At 40.9% G+C, this 19,114-nt stretch overlaps 1 protein-coding gene across 1 annotated transcript in view; it reads left to right on the forward strand.

Annotated features, from left to right (window-relative positions):
* DNAH9 (dynein axonemal heavy chain 9) overlaps positions 1 to 19,114 on the forward strand; it is a 381,289-nt gene that overhangs the window by 115,085 nt on the left and 247,090 nt on the right. Inside the window, exon 27 of the mRNA XM_003912358.5 lies at positions 13,459 to 13,615. Within this exon, the coding sequence (XP_003912407.4) occupies positions 13,459 to 13,615 (157 nt within the window). The remainder of the gene's footprint in view (positions 1 to 13,458; positions 13,616 to 19,114) is intronic.

Raw genomic sequence — 19,114 nt, forward strand, 5'->3', positions numbered from 1 at the left:
AAGTAGTGATAAACTATTGAGAAATTTCATCAGAGTGTGAAATCTGTACTTTATGAACACTCATCTGACAGCACAACACAGGTAAAGGAGAGCGAGGGCAGAACAATAAGTCATGGTGCATGGGAGAAATGATATTTTAATTCCGCTGAGATTTCTGTAAATTCCACTGGGAGTTCATACCCTTTCCTTCTAATTCCATTGAACATTAAATCTCCTCTTCTCCAAAAGGCGTTGTATGTCTGAATAACTGGTTCACTGAGATGAATGACTTGTAGGTAATGAAGAGATTGTCAGAAATTGTGAGTTACAGTTAAAATGGCCAGATAGAATCTGCCATTTTTTAACTTCTCTCTTTTCCTCTTCTCAGTGATATCACTTGTATTTTAGTCAAATCTTCAGATATATTTCCAAGTATTTGATAAGTATTTCCAATTCAGTTAAATTTCAGTCACTGGGTTCATGGAATGAATGGGACATGGAAAATCCAAAGCAAGTACTTGAAAATCCCAACGTGATTCATAGCTCAGCACCTCATAGCTGAAGCATCGTTGTCAAGATGTTTCCTCTGCTCCTCTGTCTTTCATTTCTTTAATTCATTGTTCTCCCCAGTCTGGAAGGGGAGAGGAGAGTCCCACTCAAACTGCTTCCCTCTTACTCTGTAGCTCTCTTTTTTGTAGTGTCCCCTAGAGGGCACATCACTGTCTCCAGTGGGTCCCGACTGTGCATGGACTAAAATGTGAACTCTGCATGGGACTTGGTAGTTCCCATGAGCCACCCTGATGGCTCGCTCCCTACACTCCAACTACATGGCCTCCTTTCTGTTCCTTGATCACCTGGAGTTCATTCCACCTCAGCACCTGCACACACATGCTTCCCTTCGCCTGGAATGCCATTCTCAAGGCCATCTGTTCCACTGGTAGCTTCTCATGCTTTTGTTCTGCTCTCTGTTCTCAGAGGCCTTCCCTGACCACTGTTTCTAAAAGGCAACCTCTCTCTCTCACAGACACACACACACACAGAAAGATATATATGTGTGTATATAAAGAGAGAGAGAGAGAGATGTGTGTATATCTAAAGAGAGAGAGAGAGAGAAAGATATATATGTGTATATAAGGAGAGAGATATATATATGTGTGTGTGTATATATAAAGAGAGAGAGAAAGATATATACATATATATGTGTGTGTGTATATGAAGAGAGAGAGAGTGCAAGCGCAGGTAACCCTGACAGAGCCTCTGTTGATCTTGACGTTTCCCCCTTTCTGAAATGACCTGGCTTGCCTCCTTGTTGTTGGCATTCCCCTTTGGAAAGTAAACCTCTAGCAATGAAGAACCTTTGTCTATCGTGTTTGCTGTTATGTCCCCAGCCCCTAGTAGGTGTTGAATTAACAATCGTCAAATGAATGAATGACATTTAAATATTGAGGATCACAAGAATAGACAGAATCAAGCAAGGGAAGTTAACTTAGGGGCAAGGTCTGTCCAGGACTTTGTCTGTGTCTTGGCTCCCAAAGAAGAAGAAACAGCTACTCTGTGTTTTGCTCTTAGCTGGGAATCCATCTTCCTCCCTACCTCAGCTTAAGACAAATGCAAATAGCATCTTTCCAGAGGGAGATGTCTATCTCTCAGTAGCTAGATGGTAAAGGAAGCAGCAACTGGGGTTGGGGGTCGGGGGGTGGAGTCTTACAGGTGTTACTTGGGCCGATTAGTTGGAGGAGCTCATCCTGTCTGGGTTAAAGGAAAAGTGGTTCCCACCTTTTCATTCAGACTGGACCCCTCTAGTATCTGTCTTCAGGGCCATTCTCAGTCATTAGCAGGAAGGAGGTCCTGTACAGCCGTCTTCCCTACTGCAATGAATTTTTCTTCCTGTCTTGGAATATGAGCTAATAGTTTGGGAGTTTACACCACTTGGGACAGAATAATGAAGGCATATGTATTTGGGCAATTTGATAAATCTATCCCCCACTGTAGACTATATGTTCCAAGATAACATTGACCTTCAATTTTTCTGTACTCCCAGGACCTAGCACTGTGTCTGGCACACAAAGGGCATTCAAGAAATACTCCTTGAGTGAATGCAATGAAATGATTCCTGAGCCTCTAGATATGTGCCAGGCCTTCAGAATATTTCCATCCTTTCCACCGACATATCAGACATTATCATTCCAAGTGATAAAAAGTACAAGATTTTTCTTTTCCCTGGGCTTTCACTCTTGCCCAGGAATTGAAGATAATTACCACTTTTGGATTTAGACGTCTCTAGTACACTAGTGCTGAATACCTTATAGAGGGAAAGGGTAAAGTTTCGACGATGCATTATTTCTGAAATAGGGATTTATGGCCTCTACTGTGAAACGATGCAAATAAGAACTTGAAAGGAAGGTTAGCTAAAATAAGGGTGAATACTATACAGACCTTCACCTTGTTTGCGCATTCGTTGCTTTTCTGACAAAGTAGTATGTAGCTGAATATGTATATGGCAAATTCCATTTTCTCATTGACTTCCATTATTATCTCAAGAAATGTTTTTTGCACAGAAAAAAATTGGCCTCAACATAGAAAATCACATTTTAAAAAGCATTCAGCTTTTACTGGTGTGTAGCCTAAGTACATTTAATTCTCTCCTGCCAGAAGAATTAATCAAATGGACAATTGATCCATACAACCTTTGCACATTCATTAAAAGCACACCCGTTTTACAGTACATCCAAATGATTATGCCTGTTTCTTTGGAATTTCTCATTGCCTGGATGGGACTTGAATATATAAATGGGTGCAATGGTTCAGCCCTTGTCACAGGACTTCGGCACCACACTAAGTTGAAGAACTAAATGGAAATGTTTTTTCAGGCTGAACAAAAGCAATTCTCATAAGTCGTTTCTCGACCTTTGGATGATCTCCTCCTGCTTTGCTCCCCTTCCTTCACCTTCACACACAAATGCCCCTTTCTGCCCTGTGCTGTGTTAAGTACTGTTTTAATCAACTGCTTATCAATGTTGAGTACCCCTTAATTTCTCAGGAACTCCTGCAAGTAGGTGAAATATAATTGATGCAAGAGTCTTTCAAGGTGATTTTCTGGGCAAGGACACAGCCAGCAAAAGTCGTACGCTTTCTCTTTAAGTTTTTCTCTGATGGTTTTACTGGAGAAAATTGGGAAAGTTTAGTATTCTGTACAAAAGAAAATAAAAGTCACCCAGAAATAGCCATTGTTAATATGTAGTTTGTTTCATTCTACATGTAGAATGTTGAAAAATGAAACTGAAATCATATGCTATATATTAAACATCATAGATTGTCTTATTTAACATCATACTATGCATATTCTCTATTTTTCTAAAACACTTTAATGGCTGAATTATAGTCTATTTATAAGTATCCCATAATTTATGTAACATAACCATATTATGGGTTATTTAGGTTACATCTAAGCTTTCACTATTAAAAATAAAGCTGTACGAACTCACTTATATGTAAAATTTTAAGCAAAAATCTCTTATTATTTCCTTATGATAGATTCCAAGAAGCAGAATAATTAGATGACACACACTTTCAAATCGTTCATGAAAAAAATGTTATTCCTACTCTCACTAATAGTTTATTAAAGTATTAATTGCACAACACCCTGACCAGCATTAAGTGTTACTGTTACTTTTTTTAAATTACTTTTATTATTCAAAATTGTATCAAGTTTGGATTTGGATGTCATTAATTACTCATAGGTTGAACATTTTTATGTGTTTATTAGCTGTTAGATTTTCTTCTCCTGTTAATTATTTATTACTGTCATTGCCCATTTTTCTCTGGGATATTCTTTTATCACTCTTATGGTTAGAAAATCCATGTTTGTTTCAAGATCAATTTAATATTCCCCTATATTTCATTCTAGTCTAGCTTATTTTAATTTTTCCTTTAACCTATTTTAATTATTTAGGAAATCTTTTGATTACCAAGTAAAGTGAGTCAAAACATTTTTGTGAAAACATTTTCAGTTACCAGTGATAGAAGTGACCGAAAAAAGACTTATCTCATACATCTGGAAAATGAGTCCAGCTTGCTGCAGTATAACCAGCTCTGGGACCTAAACTAGGAGATATCAGGGTTTAAACTCTCTCATATGTTATGACTTTATGTCTTCTGAATGTTGACTTCTTTCTTGCATAGACTGGAAGGATGGTCTCTATGCCTATGCCTTTATCACTTCTGACTCAGGAGGAAGAGAGACCCTCTCTTGCCCAGCATGTATAGCAAATTCCTTGAGGGAGGTCTCCGATTGGTCCTATTTGGGTCTTGTGCCCATCTCTGAGCCAGTCACTGCAGCCAGTGAGATTGAGTATTTTGCCCATCCTGAGCCTTGTCCCCCAGCCCCAAGGATAGGAAAGGTATGATTGACAGCCCATCAGAATACAAGCTGTGGAGGAGAGATGGCTCTCCAAAGGGTGATATTCTGGGCAAAGAAATCCCACAGGAATGACAGTGGGGAGTATATAATGTTATTTCTTTTGTTTTCAAAGTGACTAGTGGGCTTAATGTTTTTTGGTGAGTAACCAGTTCTTCTTAATGATTTATGATGTTTGCTCTACCATGTTTGAAGTTCTAAGCTCATCAATCTACCTCAAAACTCTGTATTCTGTTCCATCAGTCTATCAGTCCCTCTCTGTGCCACAGTATTTAAGGATGTTTGCTTTATCCTGAGTTGTAATATTTGTAGGGTAAAGCTCTGCATCATCTACCTTCATTTCCACTTTCTTTTTTTTTTTTTAGCACTTCTGTTTCTTCTTTCAAATGACAAATTCCAAAATATAAACCACTGGGGTTTTTGATTGGTGTGCCTCAGTACTTTCAACTTCATTTGGAAGAAACAGCCATCTTTATAATGTGTGGTATATTTCTGTTTATTCATATGTGCAGTCATGTTTTTTGGAAAAGTTTGTCTTTATATTTTGGTTATTTCTTAATGTGATCTCTGGGTCTTTTTAAAGTTGTTGTTGCTATAGAAGATTTTGTTTCATTATTATTATATTTAAAACAACTTTATTTCCCTGTTCTTTTAAAATATATATAATAAAAACAAAATCTCCTATCCACAATGCAATACCACCGTACTCCTGCAAGAATGGCCATAATCAAAAAATCAAAAAACAGTAGATGTTGGCTACAGATGGATACAGTGAACAGGGAACACTGCTAGTGGGAATGTAAACTTGTATGGCTGCTATGCAAAACAGTGTGGAGATTCCTTAAAGAACTAAGAGTAGAACTACCATGCGATCCAGCAGTCCTGCTACTGGGTATCTACCCAGAGGAGTAGAAGTCATTATTCGAAAAAGATACTTGCAGATGTATGTGTATAGCAGCACAATTCACAATTGAAAAATCGTGGAACCAACCCAAATGCCCATCAATCAATGAGTGGATAAAGAAACTGTAGTATATACATACGATGGAATACTACTCGGCCATAAAAAGGAATGAATTAACTGCATTTGCAATGACCTGGATGAGACTGGAGACTATTATTCTAAGTGAAGTAACTCAGGAATGGAAAACCAAACATCGCATGTTCTCACTGATATGTGGGAACTAAGCTATGAGGACACAATGGCATAAGAATGATACAATGGACTTTGGGGGAAGGGTGGGAGGGGGATGAGGGATAAAAGATAACATCTATGGTGCAATGTATACTGCTCGGGTGATGGGTGCACCAGGATCTCACAAATAACTATGAAAGAACTTACTCATGTAACCAAATACCACATGTACCCCAATAACTTATGGAAAAATTTTAAAAAAAAACAACTCTATTAAGGTATATTTTACCTATCAAAAACTTATTCATCTTAAGTGTACAATTCAATGATTTTTAGTGACTTTATTCAGTGCACCCATTACTGTAAGTCAGCTTTAGAACATGTCAATCCCCTCACAATAAAATCCTTCTTGATCATTTACAGTTAATTATCATCCACCAGGAAACCATCCCTAGCCCTAGAAGCTACTCATCTACTTTCTGTCTCTTTAACATTGCTTATTCTGGGCATTTCATATAAACAGAATCTTACAATAGATAGTTGCTTATGCTAGGCTTTTTTCACTGCATATAATTTTTTTTTATTATTATACTTTAAGTTTCGGGGTACATGTGCAGAACTTGCAGGTTTGTTACATAGGTATACACATGCCATGGTGGTTTGCGGCACCCATCAGTCCATCATCAACATTAGGTATTTATCTTAATGCTATCCCTCTGCTAGCTCCCCACCCTCGGACAGGCCCCGGTATGTGATGTTCCCCTCCCTGTGTCCATGTGTTCTCATTGTTCAACTCAACACAGGGCATGTGTCTGTAGTTGGTTGTTTTGTAATTCCTGAATAATATTCCATTTTATAGATATACCACAGGCATGTATCCATTCAGCTGATGGATACTTAGATGATTTTCAGTTGAGGCTGTTATGAATAATACCACTCTGAACGTTTGTGTACAAGTCTTTGTGTGGACATGTTTTCATTGCTCTTAGGTGAATACTAGGAGGAAAATTCTTTATGGTACTTTTATGTTTAACTTTTTGAGAAACTGATAAGCTGTTTTCTAAAGTGGCTGCACCATTTTACATTTACCGCAACAACATATGAGGATTCCCATTTCTCCACATCCTTGACAATATTTGTTATTGTCTGTTTTGTTTCTTTATAGCCATTCTGGTGACTGTTAAGTAATATGACATTTGGATTTTAATTTGCATGTTTCTAATGAATAATGATGTTGAGCAACTTTTCACATGCTTATTAGCCATTCATACATCTTCTTGGGTGTAATAATTGCCCATATCTTTTCTCTGTTGTTTGGTCTGTCTTTGAGTTTGAGAATTCTTTGTATATTCTGGATATATTGCATATGTGTTTGCAGATACTTTATCCTAGTCTGTTGCTCATCATTTTCTTGCTGTTGTTGTTAAAAAGCTTCAAGAAAAAAATAGGTTATTTTTTTAAAAAAACTTTTATTTTAGGTTTTGGGGTACATATGAAGATTTGTTACATCAGTACACTCATGTCATGGGGGTTTGTGGTACAGATTATTTCAACACCCAGGTATTAAGCCCGGTGCCCAATAGTTATCTTTTCTGCTGCTCTCCCTCCCTCACCCTCCCCGCCAAGTAGACCCTAGTATCTGTTGTTTCCTTCTTTGTGTTCATAAGTTCTTATCATTTAACTCCCACTTATAAGTGCGAACATGTGGTATTTGGTTTTCTGTTCCTGCAATAGTTTGCTAAGGATGATAGACTCCAGCTCCATCCATGTTCCTGCAAAAGATATGATCTCTTTCTTTTTTATGGCTGCATAATATTCTGTGGTATATATGTACCGTATTTTCTTTATCATATCTGTCATTAATGGGCATTTAGGTTGATTCCATGTCTTTGCTATTATGAGTAGTGCTGCAATGAACATACACGTATGCATGTGTCTTTCCGGTAGAATGATTTATGTTGCTCTGGGTATATACCCAGTAATGGGATGGCTGGGTCAAATGGTAGTCCTGCTTTTAGCTCTTTGAGGAATCGCCATACTGCTTTCCACAATGATGAGCTAATTTACACTGCCACCAAGAGTGTATAAGTGTTCCCTTTTCTCCACAACCTCGCCAGCTTAATGGTGTCTTTTGAAGTGCAAAAGTTTTTAATTTTGATGAGGTTCAACTTATGAATTTTTATTTTATGGACCATGCACTTGGTGTTTTATTTAAGAAATCTTTGCCTAACTTCATTTTATCTTTAACTTTCTTTTCACTTGTGTACAGGGAAAAAAAATGACTTACAATATATTTATCTTCCATTCTACTCATTTACTACCCTGTATTACAGATTCTAAAAGTTTTACTCTTGATTTTCTTGGGTTTTCTAAATCACTCCTAGAATTTCTAATCATATCTGAGACAGACAAATAATGAGAAGTGTAATTATAACTACTCAAGTTTAGTTACTAGGCATGCTATAATTTTTGCTGGAGAGATGATATGGGTAGCATTGCTCTCAGTTCTGTCACATTTTGAGAAAGACATTTACCAATTAGCATAGGCAAAGAAAAAGATGAGCATTGGATGATGAAGAATCTCATAACCAGTTGGTATAAGGAATAGATCCTAGAATTGGGGGCATTTATGCCAAGAACAAAAAATTTTCAAAGTTTTAATATTAAAGTGTTGTAAAAGGAACCGATTTGTTTTAGGTTAGTGCAAAGGAAATTTCTATTAATGCAATTTCTCACGTTGAGCTTGAAACCTATTGAAAGCTCTGGGTTTTTTTCACATGGATTTTCATCTATCCGTATCTCCCCCAGTCTGCATGTATCCACGTGGTTGGAAGATTACTTTACATTTGTCCCTCTTAAATTGGATTTTGTTGGGTCTGTCCCATCATTTTTCATCATTAACATTATTTAGAAATTTGTTCTATCGTCTATCTAGTAATTATTTCTTAATTCAAGTTATGAGTAAAGACATTAAACATCAGTGAGCTGAGTATGCCTCGGGGCCTCCCTGAAGGTAGATACTGTTGCATTCGTGGTCATTCCTCAGTTATGGTTACTGAACCATGTGGTAGACAGAATTCTAAAAATGATCTATAAGGACCCTCACCCTTCCATAATCCCTTCCTTTTTGAGTGTGAGTAAAAACTGTGACTGTGATGATATTATTCCCATGGTTGTGTTTTGTTATATGGCAAAGGGAAATTATTTTGGTAGACCTAATATAATTATACAAGCCCTTAAAAACAGAGCTTTTCTCCTGGCTCCTCAGTCAGCAGAAGGGAAAGTCAGATTTGAGGCATGAGAAGAATTTGACACGCCATAGCTGGTTTTGAAGGTGACAGGGGCCGTGTGCAAGGTGGTAGAACAGCCTCTAGGAACGGAGAGATCCCCTGGCCAACAGGGACGTCAGAAGTGAATTCTGCCAAGAACCTGAATGAGCTTGGAAGCAGACTCTTCCCCAAAGCCACCACATAATAGTCCAGCCCAGCAGACACCTTGAGTCTGGCCTTGTGAGACCTCGGCAGAGAACCCACCTGGACTTCTGGCCCACAGAACTGTGAGATAACAAGGGGAGGTTGTTTTAAGGCACTGAATACGTGGTAATTTGTTACACAGCAATAGAAAATTAATACAAGCCAAGTATGACTCCACCTACTCTACTCTAAGATTATCTGGACCACTTTTCTGTGATAAGCACAGGCTATTCATAGCTGAAATCAAGATATAGCAGCTTTGATATTTTCTTTATCTTCCAGTTGAATATCTGTATCAAAAAAAGAATTTATTGCCTCAAAAATAATACCTTCAAAGTTGATCGGTTTCCTACTTTTCAAGGCACTTCCAAATATCTTGCCTAATCGTATCCTCAGAAGACCCTGGTGGGGCAGATAAGAAGAAAGCCTGTAGAAGTTCTTTTCCCAAAGAAAACAAGATTAATTTTAGTTCGATGTTAAGAAGACCTTTCAAACAATTAGAACCAGCCCACTGTGGAATGGGCTGACTTCTAGAATAATAAACTGTGCCTCTCACTGAAAGAAAAGGCTATATGATCATATTTGAAGGATTTAAAGGGGGAGCACTTAGCATGGTGAAAGAGTCCAACAGCCTCACCTTTAAAATCCCTTCCAACGCTAACATTCCCATGTTCCCACTGGAACCAAACTAAATCAATCCATATCCAAGTTGGGACTCGTCAGCCAGGATCTCTCTTCCTTAAGGATCTTCTGCCATTGTCACAATTGCCACTGCTTTTGAAGCAGCAAATTTATCTAAGTTTCCTTGTACAAAGAAAAGGCGATGTCATAGATCTTAAGGATGCTTTTGTTTTTAAGGTGCAAAGAGGTTTAAATAACTTGGCTGAGTCTCACGGACGCTTCATAGTGAGGCAAGGTTTGAACTCATTCTGTCTCACTCCAGAGTCCGTGCCTGAAACAGCTCTAGCATGGTCTGCTGGCCCACATTTGCAAGCAGGAGCGCACCAAAGGAGCTGGCTTGGGTGTTTAAAGAGATGAGCACTCTAACAAGACCTCAGAGAGAATCCTAGAGCAGGGATATGTCCCAAAGGACTTGCTGCTGGCTCAGTGGCCCAGGCGTCATGGCAGCCTCCCTTGTGACAAACAGAAATACTGCCTCTTTCTTTCTTTTCTCTTTCTTTTTTTTTTTTTTTTTTTTCTTTTAGACGGAGTCTCACCTTGTCACCCAGGTTGGAGTGCAGTGGCACCATCTCAGCTCACTGTAACCTCTGCCTCCCAGGTTTAAGCAATTCTCTGGCCTCAGCCTCCTGAGTACCTGGGATTACAGGTGCGTGCCACCACGCCCAGCTAATTTTGTAATTTTAGTAGAGACAGGATTTCACCATGTTGGCCAGTCTGGTCTTGAACTGCTGACCTCAGGTGATCCACCTGCCTCGGCCCCAAAGTGCTAGGATTACAGGCATGAGCCACCATGCCCGGTCCTGTCTTTCTTTTTTATGTGTTTTTTCTCATGGCCTGAGTGAAAGCCCCAATGACCCTGCCTTCAAACTCACTAGACAGCCCACTGTCCCTCCCTGAACCCCAGTCTCCCCATATGTAAAATAGGAGATTGGAAATCCCTTCCATTTCTGGAGTTCTGTTCTATGAGGGGAAGATAATGATATTTTGACATTTCCCCCAAAAGCTCAGTAGATGCTCAAAAAGAGATGGACCCAGTCCCATGTATTTATTTTCAGGAATTCTTAACTTTTTCTATGCAACTTATATTTTTGTGAAACCTGGTGTTTCTGGACTCCCAAACTCTCTGAGAGCCCTGCAGCTCCAGAGTAAAGAGGCCTGTGATGTGCCCTCAGCTGGCAGAGGGGACAGCTGTGGGACAGAAAGGCAATGAGAGGGAAGGAAGGTGAGGAGGTGAGTTGTCGGGGCTTGAAGACTCTGCTAGTTCAGGCAGCTTGTCCTCCTGGGAGGTAGGGGGCTGTGGCAGGCCCTGAGCAGTTGTAGAGGAAGCCCGAGGCTGGGAGAGGTAGCAGGCATGGGATCCACCTGGAGGCAGAAACTCAAGAACACCGGAGGGCAGGTGCAGGTAAGGCCGCGCATAGGGCTCCGTGAATATCTAGCTGGGAATGCTTGAGAGAGACAAGAAAGAGAAGTGTTACCAAATGGTAACAACGGCCAAGAAGGACAAGACCAGACCCAACTTTTCACCCTAAGCCTGACTCACCTCATCGTGCCTTGTGGCAGGTCTGAAGGGCAACATTCAGCCTTTCAAAGGCTGAAACAGATAAGGGAATTTTGCACTTAATTAAAGGAGAAAAAGGGAACTTAAAGACTTTCAAAACCATCTGGGGGCTGAACACAATGGCTCACACCTATAATCTCAGCACTTTGGGAGGCTGAGAGGGGTGGATCACTTGAGCCCAGGAGTTTGAGATTAGCCTGAGCAACATAGCGAGACCCTGTCTCTGTTTTTTAAAAGGAAAAGGAAAAAAAAAAACCATTTCGGTCCAAGGTTTAGTCAAGACAGTAGAAACCCAGCCACCATCTGACATAAAGGTGGCATCTTCAGAGTCTCAGAGTCTCTGGTCATCTCACAACATCAGATTCAGAAACAGAGAGAATTAATTTTGGACACCCTCTCACACAGCCACGACTGTAAGTTGAGAGTCTATGTATTGATTTGCTAGATATTAAAAAGTTAGAACAGCGGCACAATTTTATCAGCTTTATTGAGGTATTGAGGCATAAATTACATACCTTAAAGTTCACCCATTGCAGGTGTACAATGTACAATTGGATGATTTTTAGTAAATAGAGTTGTGTAACCCTCACCATCATCCGATTGTAGAACATTTCCTTCACCCTATTTGCAATAATTTCCTTCTCTCACTCCAAACCTCAGGCAGCCACTGATCTGCTGGCTATCTTAATTTGTCTTTTCTGGACATTTCATATCAATGGAATGACAACATATAATCTCTTTTTTGAGACAGGATTTCACTGTATCACCCAGGCTGGAGTGCAATGACATGATCTCAGCTGACTGCAACCTCCTCCTCCCAGGCTCAAACAATCATTCCACCTCAGCCCACTAAGTAGCTGGAATTACAGGCGCACTCCACCACACTCATCTAATTGGTTTTTTGGGGGTTTTTTGTTTTGTTTTTTTGTTGTTGTTGTTGAGATGGGGTTTTGCTGTGTTGCCCAGCCTGATCTCAAACTCCTGGGCTCAAGCTATCCATCTGCCTTGGCCTCCCAAAGTGCTGGGATTACAGGCGCGAGCCACTGCACCCCGCCTGACAACATACAATCTCCCATATCTGGCTTCTTTCACTTACAGTAATGTTTTTGAGGTTCGTCCATTCTGTAGCATGTTCAATACTTCATTCCTTTATATTGCTGAAGAGTATTACACTCTATGAATTACCACATTTTGCTTATCCATTCACTGTTGATAGACATTTGGGTTGTTTCTAGTTTTTTGCTGTTATGAACACTGCTGCTATGAACAAGGACTGTGAACAGGTAGATATTGTGCTACACACAAGTCTTTGTGTAAACATATATTCTTATTTATCCTGTGTAAATTCCTAAGAGTGGAGTTGCTGAATCATATGGTTTTTTTTATTACTTTTTAAGAAATATAAGTCCTTTTTAATAGTACCAGAAGTAAGCTTAAAGCTGAGTTTATTTTATAGTTACTGGTAAAAAGAGTCCCAAAAGGATTAAATGGATTGAATGCGATCCATTCATTCACAGATTCATTTATGGTTTATAAATAGTTTTTGAGGGCCTGTATGTGCCTAGAGTGTGCTAAGTTCTGGAGATGAAACAATGAATAAGATATTGCCCTGCCTTCGTGTACCCTATGAAGATATATACTGAAGATATATACAATATATGTCACAGGAAGTTCAAGTGGAGTCTAGCTCAGCTGAGGGAGCCTCTGCTCACTCACCCCGGTGTTGGGGGAGCCAGGAACACTTAGTGGGTGAAGCCAAATGTGAGTCCCAAGGAATTAGTGGCCATTAGCCAGGCAAAGATTAAAGAGGAACATCATCCAGGTCGACTCAAAGAGTTGGGGGATGGGTTGGGGGAGGAGCAGGGACAAGCTCAGTCCTAGTGTGTCTGGCAGAGGAACGGTGCTCTGTGTGACTGGACTGCAGAGGTCTGTGTCTCAGAGGAGGGAAACAGTGAGAAATGGAGCTGCAGGAGCAAGCAGACCCAGAAGAAGAAGAACCTGACAGGGAGCCTCTGATGCCCTGTACGGAGGGTGCACTGTAATGAGCTTGCCCTCTAGAGTGTCCTCCCCACAGTGCTGTGGGGAGCAGGCAAGAGGGGCAGGGCTCTTGGCTTTCCTTTTCAGAAGCTATGCCAGATCTCACATGGCATTGGGCCTTAGTCTTATCTCACTGGGCCCCCAAGGATGATGACCTATGCCCTCCCGTGTTTGGCAGGTGCTACATCACCCTCACCCAGTCCCTGCACCTGACCATGAGTGGGGCTCCTGCAGGACCTGCAGGCACAGGCAAGACCGAGACCACCAAGGACCTGGGCCGTGCACTGGGCATCCTGGTCTATGTGTTCAACTGCTCAGAGCAGATGGATTACAAGGTACAGTTCCACCCAGCTTCCTGGGTTGTGGGGGTGGGGGATAGGAACTCAGGGCAGCCAAACCAGGGCTGAGACGCATCCGTGCCACCCTGATCCAGCTTCCCCAGGTCTCAAAGCCCAGATCAGGAGGTCTCTGCTTGCTCCTTCGTGGTAAAGTTGGACCTTTGAACCCTGGAGTTTGTTGGCCTCCCTCTAAGGCTTTCATGTGATAAGAAAGCACAGCCCTTTGTATTCTAATTCCACCAATGAGCTCTGACCATGGATGGCTGACTTCATCTTTTTGGCTCTTCCTTTTATTATCTGTAAAATGAAGAAAATGAACATATATCCAAAGTCCTAATTTCCCTATTTGACCTAGAAACACAGAAAGGCTCACGAGTAGCCAATATGAAGGCAGTTGTCTTCACATAAAAGCTCGACGTATTTGTGCTCTTCTGTAGAAGTGGACATTCCCCAGAATATCAGCAGGGGCAGAATATACTGCAAGGGCAGGCGTGATTTCTGAAAGCAAGCTAATCAACCCTGACTCAGAGCACAGAGGCCCACAGAAGACAAGCACAAAGCTAACATTCATTCAGGCACTTACCATTTTTTAAGAACCACTGTGTTCCAGGTTCTGAGTCACCGAGAAAAGCCAGAGAAACAAAAGGCCCATGAGGTCACTTCTTTAGCCAGAAATATTCTGCTCACAACCGAACCTTACATAGCTTCTTTTTTTAAAACACAAATGTAATAACAGATTATCTCCCTCTCTCATTATTTTTGTTATATTGTATGTGTTTTTGTAAACTGCCGTAAGTCCCTTTTGTCAACAGGATGACATGCAGATAAATCTGGAGTGAAAAAAAAAAAAAAGTTGCATTAAATAGATTAAACATTTATATATAAAAGTCATGTGATATATTGACTGTAAAATAAAGTTAATGTAGTTATAATTTTAGAAATAATGCTTGCCATTACCACGTATAGCACTCTGTAAATGAGATTCATCCTCTATCATTTAATCATTTCTGTAGCATAATTTTGTTGTGTAGAGTTGCAGCATCCTGTGGCACCATGTTTTTTCATGGTAAGTAAACAAAAAGGATCTAGACCCAAAAAGCTAGTCTTCCACATGGTCTCCATCCCCTAAATTTTAGCACAGTTGCTTTTATTGATGAACACATTGAGATAATGTTTCTCTTTAAGTCGGGCTGGAACAGAAAGGTGGAGTTTTTTCCCCCTTTATAGAAATGACCTCAGCCTTAGGGATTCTTTTATGTTTCTAGATTCTTCTATAGTTGAGCAATGGCAGCAGCACTGCTGAAGTAAGTAGTCTCCCAAAGGGAACATTCTGAAAGATACACTCATTTGGATGTAGAAGATGTGTTGTATTGATTGAAGAACATCAGCCAGATTTCTTCAAAGTCACACCTAGAATACCAAGCAGGAAATGATAAGTTGGTTCCATGGGCAGGGGTCACGATAGTCATTTTACTCAATTCTATCAAAACCAATCACTGAACCCTAACCCCACCAGTTCCTTTAAAAGTACAGGGTGAATGGGGGAGTCTATCCTTGTTTTTTTTTGTTTGTTTGTTTGTTTGTTTGTTTTTTCAACGATAGGCTAAGCTTTCATGGAGTAGAAGCTTGACACAGGGTAGAACATCATAACTAAGCATAGCCACAGTGAAACACACCAGAAGGAAGGTGTTCCCTTCCTGGACACCAAATATCCCAGGTAACCAAACAGCCACACTAAGCTGTTTGCAAACTTCCTCTCCCTTTGTTTTCTGGCTGTTCAGAATTATTTTTTATGGTAAAACACTCGCAATCCAATTAATTTATTGAGTATTGCCATTGCTCAGCATGTGCTGGGCATTGTAGAAGGATGCCAAAAACAGATCATATGGAGAGAGAGAGAGAGAGAGAGAGAGAGAGAGAGAGGGTAGATGGTAGATGGATTTCAGATAGATAAATGATGGATGGATGATTGATAGAGAGAGAGAGAGAGAGAGATAGATTGAGATTAGATAGATAGATTGAGATTAGATAGATAGATAGATAGATAGATAGATAGATAGATAGATAGGTAAGATAGATAGACAGAGTATAACCCAGTTTTATTTGGAGGGACAAGGGATATATGTTATCTTCAGGGGAGCTAGTTAACGCCCAGATAGCATAATCCTGGGTGCTCATGTGCCCTACAAACTTTAGACCGTGGAATATTCCAGAATAGGGGGAGAGCCACAGAGTGGGCTGGTCAGGAAAGACATGTGGAGGATGTGAAAACCAAGACTCAGTTTTGGGGTTGGTGACAGAGAGAGCATGCGGTATTTTCACACGTTCTAACCCATTAGAATGTCAGCTTTAAAGCCATGACCAAATTCTATGTGTGGCCAGTATCTGTCCCCAGTCCTCATTCTGACTTCACCCCGTGAGCCCACCTCACAGGACCTGGCTGGGAGAAGGAGAAAAAGGGTGAGAGGTCGGGAAGAGCTGCTGTGCACTTCTCCAGGGGAGGTTTTGATGTGTCATTTATGACACTCACAGCAATATATTCTGTTCAGGTCTGTCCATAGTTAAAGCTGGAAATAAATATGGAACAAGGGCTAAGCTGCCTTAGAGAGGATCAAAAACAGGAGATAAGGAGGGGAAGGACTGAAAGCCACTGAAAGCATCTCACTTTGAAGTGGGGGCTGCAGAAAGAATCTGCAGGCTTCAGAACTGCAGCAAAAGCATAAAGATTGGCAGTCCCATGAAGTGAGAAAGGAAGAGACTGGAAGCAGGATAAGGTTTTGGTGAGAGCATCTCAGTCATTCAAACCAGAGGGAATGAGGAACCAGCTGATGCGGTAGTAGACATGGAAAAGCATAAGAGGCTTAAAATGTAACCAGGTAAGTGATACCTCAGGAACATGGGGAGGGAGTCTGCAGTGAAGCAAAGGGAGAGATTGAAGAGGAGAGTCTAGGCTGTGGTCAAGGACCCTCGCAATCTCCTCTGCCTTAGAAATCCTATAAGCAGCATCACCTCACTTAACTCATGAGGACTGGGCGTGCAGTGAGCTGGGGAGAACAGGAGAACAGGAGAACGGTGCAAAGACGTGAAGCAAAGGGAAAGTTATTGCTTTACTCTGTTATCCTGGATGGAAAACCTATAAAAACAGCCATTTTCTCTGAAAATGACTGCAGTTTTAGTGCCGAAACATCCTTTATATTATAGCCGCAATACTTTCCCCTCTTGACCTCAATTTGGAGATGCTACTGCAGGGACATCAAATGGTTCCAAACCTGAAAGTGTTTGGAATTATTTCCAGCCCTCTCTGCAGCGGCCGTATTGTGGATACTACACTTTTTCTTAAGACCCTACTCCCTTCACTTCGGAAATGCTATACTTACACAATCCTCCTCCTGAGTCTCTGGTCTCCTGGCTTCTCGGTCTCATTTGCTGATCCTCTTTTATAATTTCCAGTGTGATATGTATACCTATGGCTCCTTTATGGAGGCATGTCTATTCTCCAGCTTCACCCGAGTCCTAGTCCCATCTCTCTCTAATGGAGCAGTGGATGTCTCTCGAATGCCCTTCTCTTGCATTGTGGTTAGCACCCTTCCTTTCTCCCTGCCAGATTCCCCATCATCAGGAAGGACCATCTCATTGTCCCTGAGATCCTGGTAGAAAGCTTCAGGCACCCTGGTTACTTCATGTCCTTCCTTCCCCACCTCTAATTGGTCACCAATGTCGATTCTGCCTTCAGCACCCTTCTCACTTCCAGGCCTTTGCCCTATTCTTTCCATTCTCCTAGTCCCAAAGCTCACCATCCCACAGCAAGATAATGCCCCAGTCTCGCCGATAGGACCAGGAGATACGTGGTGAACTAAACCCAAGGGTTACTTTAGGGTCCTGGGGTTCAGCCGCAGGCCCTGGGGTGGGGGAGAATTGTGGGGGTGACAAGCATCCACCTGTGGAAACTCCACTTCGTTTATTTTATATTTTGGGTTTTCATTTTATAAAAAGGGTCTTCAGTTTGAAAAGCTTTCAAAATCACTGTTAAAAATTGAATTTTTAAAACATCTTTTTATACATCATAATTGTACATATTAATGGGGTACATGTTATATTTTGATACACGTATACAATGTATAATGATCGAATCAGGGTAATTAGGATAACCATCATCCCAAAGATTTATTGTTTCTTTGTGTTGGGAATATTCCAAATCTCCTCTTCTAGCTATTACGAAATATAAAATAAATTATTAGTAACCATAGTCCCCTATTGTGCTGTTGAACATGATGACTTATTTCTTATGTCTAGCTGTATGTTTGTACCGATTAACCAACTTCTCTTCATCTTCTCCTTCCCCCTACCCTTCCCAGTCTCTGGTAACCATCATTCTACTCTCTACCTCCATGAGATCAACTTTTTTAGCTCTCACATATGAGTGAGAGCATGTGGTATTTGTCTTTCTGTGCCTGGCTTCTTTCACTTAAGATAACATCCTCCAGTTCCATCCCTGTTGCTGTAAATGACAGGATTTCATTCTTTTCAATGGCTGAACAGTATTGCAATGTGTGTATACACTACATTTTCTTTATGAGTTCATCCATTGATGGACACATAGGTTGATTCCATATCTTAAATATTGTGAATAGTTAAACATGGATGTCGATTTCTGAATTTCCACTTAGTATTTGTGACACTTGGATTGTTTTGCAAATGAAATGGAATAATGTAAGGCAGTGGTCCCCAACCATTTTGGCACGAGGGACCAGTTTCATGGAAGCCTATTTTTCCATAGACTGCAGTAGTGTGGGATGGTCTCGGGATGATTCAAGCACATTACATTTGTTGTGCACTTTATTTCTATTATTATTACATTGTAATATACAATGAAATAATTATACAACTCACCATCATGTAGAATCAGTGGGGGCCCTGGTCGTCTCTTCCTGCAACTAGATGATTCCATCTGGGGGTGATGGGAGACAGTGACAGATCATCAGGCATTAGATTCTCATAAGGAGCACCCAGCCTAGATCCCTCACATGTGCAATTCACGATAGGGCTCATGCTCTCTTGAGAATCCAATGCTGCCACTGATCCGACAGGAGACGGAGCTCAGGCAATAATGCAGGTGATGGGAAGCAGCTGTCAATACAGATGAAGCTTTGCTCACTCACCTGCCGCTCACCTCCTGCTGTGCGGCCTGGTTCCTTAACAGACCACGGACAGTGGCCCAGAGGCTGGGGACCCCTGATTTAAGGCACAGAAACACAAGGCCTGGAACTTCCATCACCACCTCAGACAGAATGTCCCTGATAGCTCAATCTGAAGTCTCCATGTGACCCCCATTTTAAGACTCCCGTGGGGCTTTATCACTGCCTGATTTGTTGTTATTGCTTATTGTCTATTTTCCTCATGGGAATGTGAGACCCATGAGAATAGAGGCATTGTCTATCTTGTTCTTCTGATTCTTCATGACCCATAACCATCTCCAGCACATAGTACATGCTCAAT

Source organism: Papio anubis, chromosome 17 (genome assembly GCF_008728515.1).
Source record: "Papio anubis isolate 15944 chromosome 17, Panubis1.0, whole genome shotgun sequence".
In the NCBI taxonomy this organism is placed as follows: domain Eukaryota; kingdom Metazoa; phylum Chordata; class Mammalia; order Primates; family Cercopithecidae; genus Papio; species Papio anubis.